General features: G+C 27.9%; 3 protein-coding genes across 10 annotated transcripts; 2 read left to right on the top strand and 1 right to left on the bottom strand.

The window, feature by feature from the left end:
* The first annotated feature begins 455 nt into the window (after positions 1-455).
* On the top strand, positions 456-1,766 carry LOC135924235 (uncharacterized). Its single transcript, XM_065459287.1, has one exon. It carries the CDS (start codon positions 456-458, stop codon positions 1,764-1,766), a length of 1,311 nt encoding a protein of 436 aa, XP_065315359.1.
* Positions 1,767-2,007: 241 nt separating this feature from the next.
* LOC135925534 (zinc finger MYM-type protein 1-like) lies at positions 2,008-8,944 on the bottom strand. 4 transcript variants are annotated; one of them, XM_065460919.1, is made up of 16 exons: positions 8,835-8,944; positions 8,708-8,792; positions 7,172-7,256; positions 6,871-7,128; positions 6,479-6,562; positions 6,290-6,373; positions 6,047-6,133; positions 5,854-5,937; positions 5,611-5,697; positions 5,415-5,501; positions 5,120-5,370; positions 3,958-5,058; positions 3,629-3,918; positions 3,435-3,585; positions 3,088-3,392; positions 2,008-3,045 (listed from the first exon to the last, which is right to left on the bottom strand). In XM_065460919.1, exons 4-16 carry the CDS (start codon positions 7,126-7,128, stop codon positions 2,681-2,683), a joined length of 3,234 nt encoding a protein of 1,077 aa, XP_065316991.1. In that variant the 5' UTR covers positions 7,172-7,256; positions 8,708-8,792; positions 8,835-8,944; the 3' UTR covers positions 2,008-2,680. The 4 variants fall into 4 exon arrangements, with proteins under 4 accessions (XP_065316991.1, XP_065316990.1, XP_065316992.1 ...); XM_065460918.1 differs by having other exon boundaries at positions 7,172-8,288; XM_065460920.1 differs by lacking the exon at positions 7,172-7,256.
* Positions 8,945-10,865: 1,921 nt separating this feature from the next.
* Positions 10,866-12,197, top strand: LOC135924258 (uncharacterized). Of its 5 annotated transcripts, none has more exons than XM_065459312.1 (6): positions 10,866-11,203; positions 11,245-11,260; positions 11,351-11,420; positions 11,523-11,577; positions 11,620-11,696; positions 11,741-12,197. In XM_065459312.1, exons 1-6 carry the CDS (start codon positions 11,143-11,145, stop codon positions 12,062-12,064), a joined length of 603 nt encoding a protein of 200 aa, XP_065315384.1. In that variant the 5' UTR covers positions 10,866-11,142; the 3' UTR covers positions 12,065-12,197. The 5 variants fall into 5 exon arrangements, 4 of the variants coding, with proteins under 4 accessions (XP_065315384.1, XP_065315382.1, XP_065315381.1 ...); XM_065459310.1 differs by having other exon boundaries at positions 10,875-11,203; positions 11,245-11,420; positions 11,741-11,810; positions 11,847-12,190; XM_065459313.1 differs by having other exon boundaries at positions 10,878-11,203; positions 11,245-11,420; positions 11,741-11,810; positions 11,854-12,189.
* Positions 12,198-12,702: the final 505 nt, after the last annotated feature.

A 12,702-nucleotide genomic window follows, 5' to 3' on the forward strand; every position in this document is an offset into this window, starting at 1 on the left:
CTAGTTACTTTTAACTAGTTCCTTTAACAACACTATTGTTAACATCAAAACTCTATATAAGATATTTTAACTATATTACATAATTATTTAACAAATTTATTTTAACATTTAAAAATGCATATTATTTTTAATTAATTTATATTTAATATATTTATGTTATTAAGCATAATCATATTTAATTATATAAATTATTGAAATTTTATCTAGAATATGTGGTTGATTAGTATAAATTTCGCAATTATTTAAAGAGACCCATTCTAAAGACAACAATATGGCCAACTTTAATAAATTTATACTATATAGTTCGGGCACTACCTTAAATAGTTGGTCAGGAGTTGCCTTCCTAATTAGTAAGAGAGTGCATAAATTTGTAGACAAATTTGTCCCCATTTCCGAAAGGTGTTGCCTGTTGTATTTAAATACCTATTTTAAGCGAACGATCCTAATTAACGTTTATGCCCCCCCCCAACAGAGGTGAGAGGCTCTCCTTTTTAGACCATCTTGAAAACATTGTATGCTCTCTTCCTAAGAGCCGCAACTGGATAATTTTGGGAGACTTGAATATCAGGATTGGGAAGGAGGAGTTTTACATACATGATGGAGTAATTGGGAATGCGGCCATTCCCCAACCAAATCGCGAAGATAGTAGAAAGCTCTTGGAGTTGTGCAGGAGTTTTTCCCTCAAAATCGAGAATACTTTCTTCTTTCATAATGAAAGTAATACTTTAACTTATAGGAGGAACAATATTACTTCTCAAATCGACTTTTTCATTTCCAACATTCATGGTTGGTTTACTGATGTAAAAGCATTGCGGAATATAAATATTTCAGATCACAAGTTAATCAAAGCGAACCTCCTCATAAAGAATTTATGGGGAAACTCCCAACGCCTCCCCACATCTAATCAGCCCAGATTTTCTCCCTGGACAAATAATGCTACATCTAATCTGCCCAGATTTTCTCCCTGGACAACTAATGCTAAAAATTTACTACGACCTGAAGTAAAGCTGCTATTAGGCCAAAACTTAAGAGACAGGATGACAGCACGTGAAATTACATCGGAGTCTGTTTCTACGGAGGCATGTTGGTCCTCCTTTAAGAGTATTCTTTTTGGAGCCTGTAATGACCTTCCTAACATCAATGGTTCTCCCTCGAGTCATGAATGGTTATCTGATGATACAGTTCTTTTGATAGCTGAACTTAGGTCGCTTGATAGACGTGATGGTGCCCTTTGGACGACAATCCATAGACTCCTTAGGAGGGACAGAAGGATCTACATAGCAAAGAAAGCTTTCGAGATTGACAGAGACATTAGAGAAAACAGAACTTTTGATGCCTATAAAAAGCTCAAGCTTTTCTGTAGTGAAAGAGTATTCAAGCCTCTCCCATCAATCAGACTGGACAATAATAAATTGATTACCGACCCGGACGAACAGATGGCTCTATGGTTGGACCATTACATGGAAACCTTTGATTCAAGGAGACGAGTCGTATTTCCATCCTCTAGCCGTAGCGCAGTATCATCTGATGCTAACTTTTCTGTGGTGGAAATAACTAAGGCCATTAAAAAACTTAGGAACAATAAATCCCCAGGTCCAGATAACATCTTAGGAGAACATCTGAAAGCTGCCCCCTTAGAAGTTTCTCAGCTCTTGCTGGGGTTGTTCAATATGATTTGGGTTACGGGGAAGATGCCAGCCAGCGTCTACATGGCAGAAAATTTGATGGAGGCAACCCCCATCCCAAATCTACCCCTACCCCCCTAAAAAAATTTCGCGGCCTTCGGCCGCGATATTTGCCTTAATCAAGAAAATCTTATATTAAGTCACTATTTATACCCTTACAAACATTCAGACCTGCTTTGGAAAAAAAAATTTACAAACTGATAACTATTGTTACTATCCGTTTTCAATTAACTTATATTTAAGTAGGTAGTGCAATCTTTTCATAATTTGATTGATAATCAATTTATTTTCATAAAAATTAATATAATAGTATTAAATGAGATAACATATTTACATTACTATAAAAAAATATCAAAAATTTAGTAAAAAAATATAAGATGAGTAATTTTAAAGAGGTATAGCTTGATTCTATAATTACTAATACCTTTATATTAAGTAAAAAAAACAAAATGAGTAATTTTAAAGAGGTATAGCTTGATTCTATAAATACTAATGCCTTTATATTAATTAAAAACATTCATATAGATATAACTATTATATAAAAAAAATTTTTATGTAAATATAACTTTTATATAAAATATTAGAATAAAGAATATAGTATATTTTGCACAAGAATTATAAAAACATTTATGTAAATATAACTATTATATAAAATATAAAATGAATAGAGTATATTTTGCACTGGAAATATAAATTTTTTTATGTAAATATAACTTTTATATAAAATATGAGAAAAAAATGAATATAGTTGCACTGGAATTATAAAAACATCTATGTAAATATAAGTTTTATATAAAATATTAAAATAAAATGAATATAATATATTTTGCACTGGAATTATAAAAACATTTATGTAAATATAACTATTATAAAATATTTAAATAAAATGAATATAGTATTATATTATGCACCGGACTAGAATGATATAAAAAACTATTAAATTAAATTTACATTATTAAAAAGGCGTATATAATTAGCTGTGAAAAAGATATAACTTATTTTATTAATAATTTAGTTAATCTTTTAGACGTAGATGCAAATCGCGTTATAATGTCGTCTATTTTAAATCTTTCAAAAACATCAATTTCGCTGGATATTAGAAGTAAATTTTCTAAAAAGGGGTCAGAAATTTTATTCCGCATTCTAGTTTTATTTATTTTGACTTTGCTCATCACTCTTTCGGCTGAACAAGAAGTAGTTGGTAGAGTCAATAAATATTTATATAATAAATATAAATTAGAATAAGAATTTAATTTATTTAAAAGACGATATGGTAGTATAAATGAATATTTTATCCATTTTTTTGTATTAATTATGTTATCGTTATTGATATCTTCCTCGGTTTCATCGTTTACAATACCTTTAATTATATATAATTTTAAATAAAATATCAATAAATTACTTTCATCAATATATAACCCATCATTCTTTTTTATTTTCAAAAGATCCTTGCAATAAATGATTGCTTGTGAATCCAAATATAAAGATCGAAAATCATTATATTCACGAGCAATATCTTGAGCATTTAATTGGTAAGTATGACAAATTTGAGATATTTGCCACCCTTCTATTCTATCATTGGCTATAATTCCAGCTGGTGTAAAAAGAGATATTTGAGATAAAAAATTTAAACAATCATAATTAAATCTTTCATTTAAATCATTAATGATTGTATCAAGCACAGGGAAAAATATTTCCCTTTTATATCTATAATGCTAAATAATAATTTTAAATCTTTTTTTATTCAACTTGTTTTTTTTTTGTTTAACATAATTATTGAATGCTGTTTGATCAAATTTGAATATTGATTTTATATTATGCAATTCCGTTGTAACATTATTCTTTTTCAAATAACTGTTAGATAAGGAATGCAATTTTAAAAAAATATTATCCCCATTAGCTACATTTTAAAATTATTTATAGAAATCGTAACTAATTTTAACCTCTTAGTCTTTGTAATTTATTTTTTGTGTGTTGTATTAATTTAGTTACCATAGCCAAATCATTACCAACTGCCTGCATTTCAATACAAGCCTCATGTGTGCATTTCAATATTTCTTTCAAAATAAATAGACTTAATATGAAATCTTCATCCTTAATTCTTGTTAATAATCCATCGGCAATAGAAGAGGTGCTTGGGTCATTAGAATCTTTTAATTCATTTAATGATGCTATAATATGTTCATAAACATCTAAAAAAATTTCTACAGCTTTATAAGATGATGACCAATTTCTAAAAAAAGATAAGTTACATTAAAAATATTATATTTACCTTGTTGTATTTTTTATTCTTTTAAGAGATTTTTTAGACTTTGTCATTTGATATTTAACAAACACTCCTTGACGTCTTACCCCATTCATGAAATTATATAACTCATCCAATATTCCCATTACCTTTTTCATTTCTATTTTGCATCCACAAACATGAGCAACTACTAAATTGAGCCTATGTGCATGGCACCAAATATATATGGCTTTTGGAGCCTCTTTCAATATTAAAGCCTGCATTCCTTTGTATACTCCTCTCATATTCCCTGCACCATCCATACTTTGCCCAACCATATAATCAAGAGGAAGACCAAGATCTTTGAACTTAGAAAAAACATGTTTCTTTATATTTTCCCCGGTGGTTTCTGATGTTGTAAAAACATGGATGATCCTTTCTACAGGATGTGGATGCGGATCATCTTCTATATATCTTACAAGTAAAGCAATGCATTCTTTTTTAGACACATCATATGTTCCATCTAATATGATGCTATAGGCACAATTCTCTTTAATTTTTTGAATAATACATTTTATTATTTTTATCTTAATGACTTCAATAATTTTTTTCACATGGCCATATGACAATAAATTTATATAAGGTCTTGAAATTTTATCTGATTTTTTTCTCCTCAATTTTTCGTTGTTATCAATGTATGCCCGTAAAGTTGGAACCGTTTTTGCCATTAATTTTATGAGGCACATAAAATTACCTTCATTCGAATTAGTGCCCCAAAAGGCTATGTTACATTTTATAAGGTATATAATGGCATCAATAATATTATGAACTATATTACGATTTTCCATTATTATATCAAGCCTATTTGATAGAAAATGATCTTGAATACGCTTATTTGCAAGCCAAGTCATGTTGGTGTATTCACAATCCTTATGAATAGAAGATGACTCATGTCTCTCTAAGTCACGCTTAAAATTTTTCCAATTATTTACTCCAAGTTGAGTCCAAAAAGTATTGGATTTAGGGCCACCAAACATAAGACAATAAAGACAAAAGACTTTGTCTAAAGTGGTGCTATAGGATAACCAATTTCTTGGTTTGAGGGAACCATCAATATTAACCTTTTTATAATAGGATATATTCATGCTCCTATTTAAAAGTAGAAATAATGGATGCGTAAAAATTAATAAAAATTAAATTTTTTAAAAACCTTTTGTGAGTAACAGGATATTGAAATATATTTGAACATGGCTGACATGGGCCTATGGAAATTATGAAATTAATCAAGATATTTGTCATTCTAAAGAATATGAAATGAAAAGGGTCATTAGGCTCCTTTTTTTTATATAATTGAATAATATTTGGGCCTTTAATGTTTGAAATATTTTGGCTTGCATTGGGATTGATAATTGGATGAAAAAAAGATATAATTGGGGAATTTTCAATAACTTTGTGTGTTTGCTAATTATTATTAAAGAGTGTATAGTTTTATTTAAATTAAATACCTCATCATTCAAAATCAGCAGATCACTGGAACTGGGCATTGTATGAGAAGATAATATAATTTGGGAATCTTCAGTAAAAGATTTGTGCTAATTATTAAATAAAGAATAATTAAAATTTGTTTATTCATGAAAATATCTGAATATCCTCATTTATTCCCTTCAAAATTATAAAAGAAATCTTATTTAAATTAAGTACCTCATTATTCAAAATCAGCAGATCACTGGAACTGGGCATTGTATGAGAAGATAATATAATTTGGGAATCTTCAATAAAAGATTCATGCTAATTATTAAATAAAGAGTGGTTAAAATTTGTTTACTTATGAAAATCTTAATTTTAATAAAAATTTTATTCTTAATTAAGATATAGAAAAGTGGAAAATATTTCATAATTTATTCACTTCAGAATTATCAAACAAATCTTATTTAAATTAAGTACCTCATCATTCAAAATCACCAGATCACTGGAACTGGGCATTGTATGAGATAATATAATTTGGGAATCTTCAGTAAAAGATTTGTGCTACTTATTAAATAAAGAATAATTAAAATTTGTTTATTCATGAAAATATCTGAATATCCTCATTTATTCCCTTCAAAATTATAAAAGAAATCTTATTTAAATTAAGTACCTCATTATTCAAAATCAGCAGATCACTGGAACTGGGCATTGTATGAGAAGATAATATAATTTGGGAATCTTCAATAAAAGATTCATGCTAATTATTAAATAAAGAGTGGTTAAAATTTGTTTACTTATGAAAATCTTAATTTTAATAAAAATTTTATTCTTAATTAAGATATAGAAAAGTGGAAAATATTTCATAATTTATTCACTTCAGAATTATCAAACAAATCTTATTTAAATTAAGTACCTCATCATTCAAAATCACCAGATCACTGGAACTGGGCATTGTATGAGATAATATAATTTGGGAATCTTCAGTAAAAGATTTGAGCTAATTATTAAATAAAGATTAATTAAAATTTGTTCATGAAAATATCTGAATATCCTCATTTATTCCCTTCAAAATTATAAAACAAATCTTATTTAAATTAAGTACCTCATTATTCAAAATCAGCAGATCACTGGAACTGGGCATTGTATGAGATAATATAATTTGGGAATCTTCAATAAAAGATTTGTGCTAATTATTAAATAAAGAGTAGTGAAAATTTTAGGCAAATGACTTATTTTATTCTTAATTATAATATATAAATTTTTTTTTAACAAAAGTTGAAATATTTAAATATTCTTATAATTTATTTCCTTCAAAATTGATAAAGGGCATAATAAAAATGTACCTATATATTAAAAATCTTATCTTTAATAAAAATTAAAAGTATTATGCTCAAATTATAGATGAAGAATTGGTTTCTACTAATTCACAAAATTTAAGGTTATTTTTACTTATATTTATTGTCATGAATTAAAATAATATATATAAAAAATTACTTTTTGGAAGTAAGATGTTATTGATTTTTTTTGTAACTTGGTTTCAACCCCATTTGTGATATTGAATGGAATATCTTTATTTAAGGATACCCAATTATTATCCTTTTTGATAGCTATCTTTGTAAATTTGATATCAGATAACTTGACATGAGGATGTTTATGTTTATAATGGTTATTTATTTTGTCACTTCTTATTTTAGAAGTTTTACAATTAATATAGTCACATTTGACTTTATATATTGTTTTGTTACTTGGCATCTAGAATAAAAATGAAATAAATATTTAGATAATATTTTTTTACTCACTGATGGCCATCAAGAATGATGGAGAATCATAATTTTATCCTTTATTTGACGGTGGATGGCTGAATCTTAAAATTCTCCTATCTTATGAGGTGTGATTCAGAAATTAAATTTATATTTGTTTAAATGAGGGTGTAATTTTAAAATTTTCCAGTGGTTTTACAAAATATATTAAAGAAATATATATTTAGATATTTTAATATATGTGCACAATAAATTTTTATTCATTTGTATTATATTTTTAATCTAAAAAATATATTAAAATCTTTTAAAATAAATTCTTATTCATTTGTATTTGTAATTTATAATCAAAAAAATATATTCTAGACCCTTATTGTTTTTAAATTAAAATTCATAAATATACACTCTATTAACATATTTTATAAAAATAATGAAAAATTTACTGATTCAATCATCATCATATAAAGGAAATTTATTATGCACCCATCATTGAATAAAGAAGAAAATTCTGATTACCAGTCATTCATAATGGACTATCAGCTATTAACTTATATTTTTGATAATGTTTTCTTAAAAGATTCCTATTATATTATATGTAAGCTTAATGCATGGTCACAAAAAATATAATATTTTTTGTTATTTATGCCAAAACAATCATGGATCAATATTTCCTCCATTATACACTTCACAATTGATTTCTTTATTTCTTAGTGTCCAACAATTTTTAGAAATGTATGATGCTTTGAAATCATAGTTTCTTTAAATTAACAATCCTAATAAATTTTGCAAATAATTGAAAACAGGCATATTTGTGATTTGCCCATTCATTTATCTTCAAATAAAGTCTGAGAAATGATATATTTTAATCATTGAAATTAGAGACCTTCACTGGCATTGATTTCTTCATCCAGCCTAGGTCATAAGTAAAAATAATTTTCAGGCCCAGTTCATGTTTAATGGAAATCCAAACCCAAACCACATCATAGGTTTCAAAGATTATTCCCAAGCCATATCCAAAAATTTAATTTATTGTTAACAAAAATAAACAATATTTCAGTATATGGAATCACTTTGTCAATTCATTTAATTGAAATCTTTTCTTAAATCAATAATCAAATGAGAGGAATAGATTATCTGTTCATTCTCCCAAGATTTCTATAAATATTTAGAAAAAAGGCCAAATATATTATGGAAAATTTGATGTTATATAAAATTTATCTAATAATGAAATAAAAAATTTATCAATTCTTTTAACAAATTTTTTATCACACAATGGTTTTCACCTCTCACTTATAATTTTGTATATAATTTACACTTACCTCAAAGAATCATTTATCATAAATAGAAATCAATTATGGGTCCAACCTGATTGCCTCACAAAAATGTGGTAATATTTACCCCATTGAAAATGATTATTTAAAAAATTATTAGCAAAAATAATTGCCATGGTTCAAAACCCAGATAACTTATTAAGTATACATATTAAGATTAAATAAAAATAGCTTCATTCTTTATTATATTTATTTATCTATCATCAAATTAAGGAAAATGCAATTATATGCTTAAAAAATTACCTTTTTAAAATCCAAAAATGTTTCTTTATATTGTTAATTGAGTAGGATTATCTTATCATAAAAGGGATTCTTTATTCAAAAGGTCCTTATTATAAAAAAATATATATTGATAATTTAAAATTGATACTGTGAAAATCTAAATCCCATTATGTAAATGAATTTTCTAAAAATTTAAAAAAATAAATATAGTGTATAATATTTATAAATTGACAGATATCTTTTCTTTAATTGACATTTTTCAGAAAATCAACGATAATCATATCGATTATTGGATTTAAAAATATCATAATACAAGTCAAAAATTACCCTCCAAAAATCAATACCTACCCCCCAAAAACAAATGCCTACCCCCCAAAAATCAATATCTACCCCCCAAAATTAATACCTACCCCCCAAAATGCCAATATTTTTTGGAGGCATTTGTCTCCTACCCCCCCGGCCATGTAGACACTGATGCCAGCTGACTGGAATATGACAATTTTTTATAACTACCCCAAAACCCCAAATTCTGTTAAATTTAAGGATTACAGAGCTATTGCTCTCACATCCATCGTGTCTAAGGTTTTCGTGATTCTTCTAAAAACCGCATTCTTTCGACCACGCCTAATCTTCTGTCCAAGTACATCTGTGCCTATCGCCCAAACAAGAATATCAATGAACCTATATTGGCATTAAAGATATTAATACAGAAGTGTGACAAATATAAATTACCATTCTACTTTATCTTCGTCGACTTTAAGCGCGCTTTTGACAGTGTTATTCATGATTCGTGGGCAATCCTAGAAGGATGTGGCATTGACGGAAACATCATTAGGATTCTAAAGACACATTACAGTAATCTCTTCGCCTCGTTTAAAATTAATAAAGTTTCTCCCCCCTTTAGAACTAAAAAAGGAGTAAAACAAGGGTGTGTCGTCTCCCCGCTGTTGTTCAATATAGTTATGAATAAAATAATTATTGATTCGCTGGGAGCTGCAAATCTTCTGGAACTTGGACTTAATGAGCCATGGTTTTTGGAAAATAGGGTGATTTGTTATGCAGATGACTTAGTTATAATCACCAAGAGCTTGGAGGAGGCCCACAATTTAGTCTTGATACTTAATTCCTTCAGTTTAAAGGTTGGATTGGATATAAACTTCGATAAGACGGTAATTATGCCATCATCTCATGCGCCGCCCCCATTGGTTGATTGGATGGTTGGGGAAAGTTGGTCAAGGTGGTGTCCTATAAATATCTTGGGGTAAACATGGATAATAGGGGTAGCTGTCACGAAGAACTAAAAATTAGAATTCATAACGCAAGGGCTGCTTTTTACAAATATTTCAAACTGTGGAAATCCAGGGAGATATCGGTTTACACTAGGCTACGTATTTTCAATTCCACCATCATCCCAATTCTCCTTTACGGCGGTGATATATCGGAGACTACGAAAACAGAGATCAGGAGATTACAGGTGTTCGTCAACAAATATCTTAGGATAATAAATTATTTTTTACCCCAACATTATCTCTAATGTTAACCTTTGGCGGAGGTCACGTCACACTCTAGTGCAAGTGACTTTGAAAAAGAAACGTCTTACCTTTTTGCACACATTCTGCGGAATCACACAAATAATAGCCTGGTCCTGGAAGCGATAAATTGGTTATACTCATTCAACGGCAAAGTCTATGGGAAATATAAAATTTTATGGTTTTATAGGGCAGTGAAGGATATCATGGATTTAAACCTCAACACGAATCAGTTTTTAAGGTTGAATAAAGATAAGAAATCAATAAATAAACTGTTGAAGATCAAATCAAATTATTTGAATCTCTCATAAACTCCTCTCTGATACAGGTTATTTTTACTTTTGTTTTATCTTCTTTATTTTAATTTTGCTCCCTTTTCTCTCTCCTTATTCTGTATCGAACTTTTCCTTTCATCTATTATTTGCTAACAATTATCTCATCTTAAAGTTAGGTCCCCCTTTGCCTTTAAAATCTATTATGTATATACTTTTGCTCCCTTTTCTCTCTCCTTATTCTGTATCGAACTTTTCCTTTCATCTATTATTATCTATCAATTTTCTCATCTTAAAGTTAGGTCCCCCTTTGCCTTTAAAATCTATTATGTATATAAGCATCTTATGGGTGTGGGCTGTGCTTATTTTGTCCTTTCCTCATCAGCCCATAGACGTTTAAGTAATAGTCCTTGGACTATTACGCGTACAAGTACGTGCGGCTTGCCCACAAACGTGTGAAGGGCTCCTCATTTTTATCCCCTTTTTAATTTGTCCAGTCAGATGGATTATGAGGAAAACCTAACGTAGCTCTGTTGTGTCCACAACTAGAGGGCGAAAACGTTCTATATCACGTATATGTAAAGTTTTTATATAAATTCCAAACAATTTGATCTTGGCGATTTCGTGTGGGAACCCCGAAACTCAATATCATATAATGGCTGACGATTTTCAAAAAATTCCAAATAGATTCTTAACAATTCCTACTCATACTAAAGGTGATTGAAGATCAATGACTTTAAAAATATTTTCTTTATAGAACTGACGGATTTGATGTACAATTACAAAATTTTTAAACTTAACTATTCAGACTCTAATGGCAAAATTTATGGCTTAAAGATTTTTCCTTTCATTAACAAAATAAGGAGTGGATTAGCATCAAAAGAATATATTGAAACAGATGACTCAAGTTCAAGTTTTTCAGATGAAGATAGTGTAAATAAATATTTTGCACCATTATTAATGCACACCTTAATGTAAATTTGGTCTTGGGAATTTTAAAATATATTTATATTAATTTTTTTTTTAATTTTTAAGTTGAATAAAAAAATAGATTCTGCACAAATAAACAAGCTTGAGTCCAAAGATAAAAGTATAATAAATTTTTTAACATAAAAATGAAATATTTTAAAAGATTTGAATTTCAACCAAAAGAAAAACTTAATTTTTAAAACAAAATATTATTATCATATAAATTGCAATTTGGAAATAGTGAGTATTTTTCTTTAAATTTTTTTATTTTATCTATAATATAGAAAGATAAAAAGGCTGTCAAACTTAATTTATCTGAAAATGATAGATTTCAAAAAAATAATATTCCTAAAAGTGATATAAATAAATTTTCTTCTAGTTTATGTCTAGAACAAAGCAATGAGGGTTATTTCAAGAAGATTTCATACAGAACAAAAAGAATGTCAAATATCCATAATTATAAATCTACTGATTCATCAATAGAACTTTATCTGAATAAAAATCAAGAAGTCTATAAATGTTGTACATACAACAAAAAATTATTTTTTAAATTTAAATTGTTTAAGTGTTCACAATTATATAGATTGCATTATCCAAATACAGGTTAGGTTATATGAGTTATAAATATATTATATATAGGGAAGCAAATATTTATGCCAATATTAAAATGATATATTTATATTTATAAATGTGTATAACTTGGGAATTGTGAATATTTTTAATGAATGTTAATAAAAAATATTTTAAGGAGGAGTCAGTATTGACAGGTATTACCCAATAATTATTTCTTTTTAGGAAATTTTTTTTTCTTTTTAGCTTTCACCTTTTCTTGGTGATAAGCTCCTTCAATATCTCTTACCACTTTATGTTATTCATGCTCTCTCTTTTATCTAATTTATACTTCTTCATATTGGCTTAAACTTTGTGACCCCATTGAAGTTTTGACCTTCCTCTTATATGTTTGCCCATCACTTCCAAATTCTCAACCTTTATTCATATATAGTTAATAGGCCTTCTTATTGTGTGCCCATACCTACATCTGTTCACCATTATCTTAGCATAACTTCCTAGTATTCTTGTACTTTGCACCTTATATTTTCTTGATACCCTAGCAATCATCATCAACATTGTCATCTCAATAGTTTGTAGACTTCTCTCATCTGATTCTTTGGATGGCCATGTATCTGAATGGAACTGTAAATTTTTTCCTTCAATTTGTGTGGGATTCTTTTAATTTTTCCCCATT

This window comes from Gordionus sp. m RMFG-2023, chromosome 2, assembly GCF_954871325.1.
Source record: "Gordionus sp. m RMFG-2023 chromosome 2, tfGorSpeb1-WG-v2, whole genome shotgun sequence".
NCBI lineage: Eukaryota > Metazoa > Nematomorpha > Gordioida > Chordodea > Parachordodidae > Gordionus > Gordionus sp. m RMFG-2023.

What these genes read in the sequence shown, in the direction of transcription:
- LOC135924235 (XM_065459287.1), top strand. Translation starts at nt 456, where the DNA reads ATGCCCCCCCCCAACAGAGGTGAGAGGCTCTCCTTTTTAGACCATCTT.
- LOC135925534 (XM_065460920.1), bottom strand. Translation starts at nt 7,128, where the DNA reads ATGCCAAGTAACAAAACAATATATAAAGTCAAATGTGACTATATTAAT. An exon ending in TAACATCTTACTTCCAAAAA is followed by an intron (nt 6,563 to 6,870) that starts GTAATTTTTTAT and finishes TTTAATAATTAG; the next exon opens with CACAAATCTTTTATTGAAGA. An exon ending in AGAATAAAAAATACAACAAG is followed by an intron (nt 3,919 to 3,957) that starts GTAAATATAATA and finishes ATCTTTTTTTAG; the next exon opens with AAATTGGTCATCATCTTATA.
- LOC135924258 (XM_065459309.1), top strand. Translation starts at nt 11,143, where the DNA reads ATGGCTGACGATTTTCAAAAAATTCCAAATAGATTCTTAACAATTCCT. An exon ending in AATTCCTACTCATACTAAAG is followed by an intron (nt 11,204 to 11,244) that starts GTGATTGAAGAT and finishes TTTTCTTTATAG; the next exon opens with AACTGACGGATTTGATGTAC. An exon ending in GCTTGAGTCCAAAGATAAAA is followed by an intron (nt 11,578 to 11,619) that starts GTATAATAAATT and finishes ATATTTTAAAAG; the next exon opens with ATTTGAATTTCAACCAAAAG.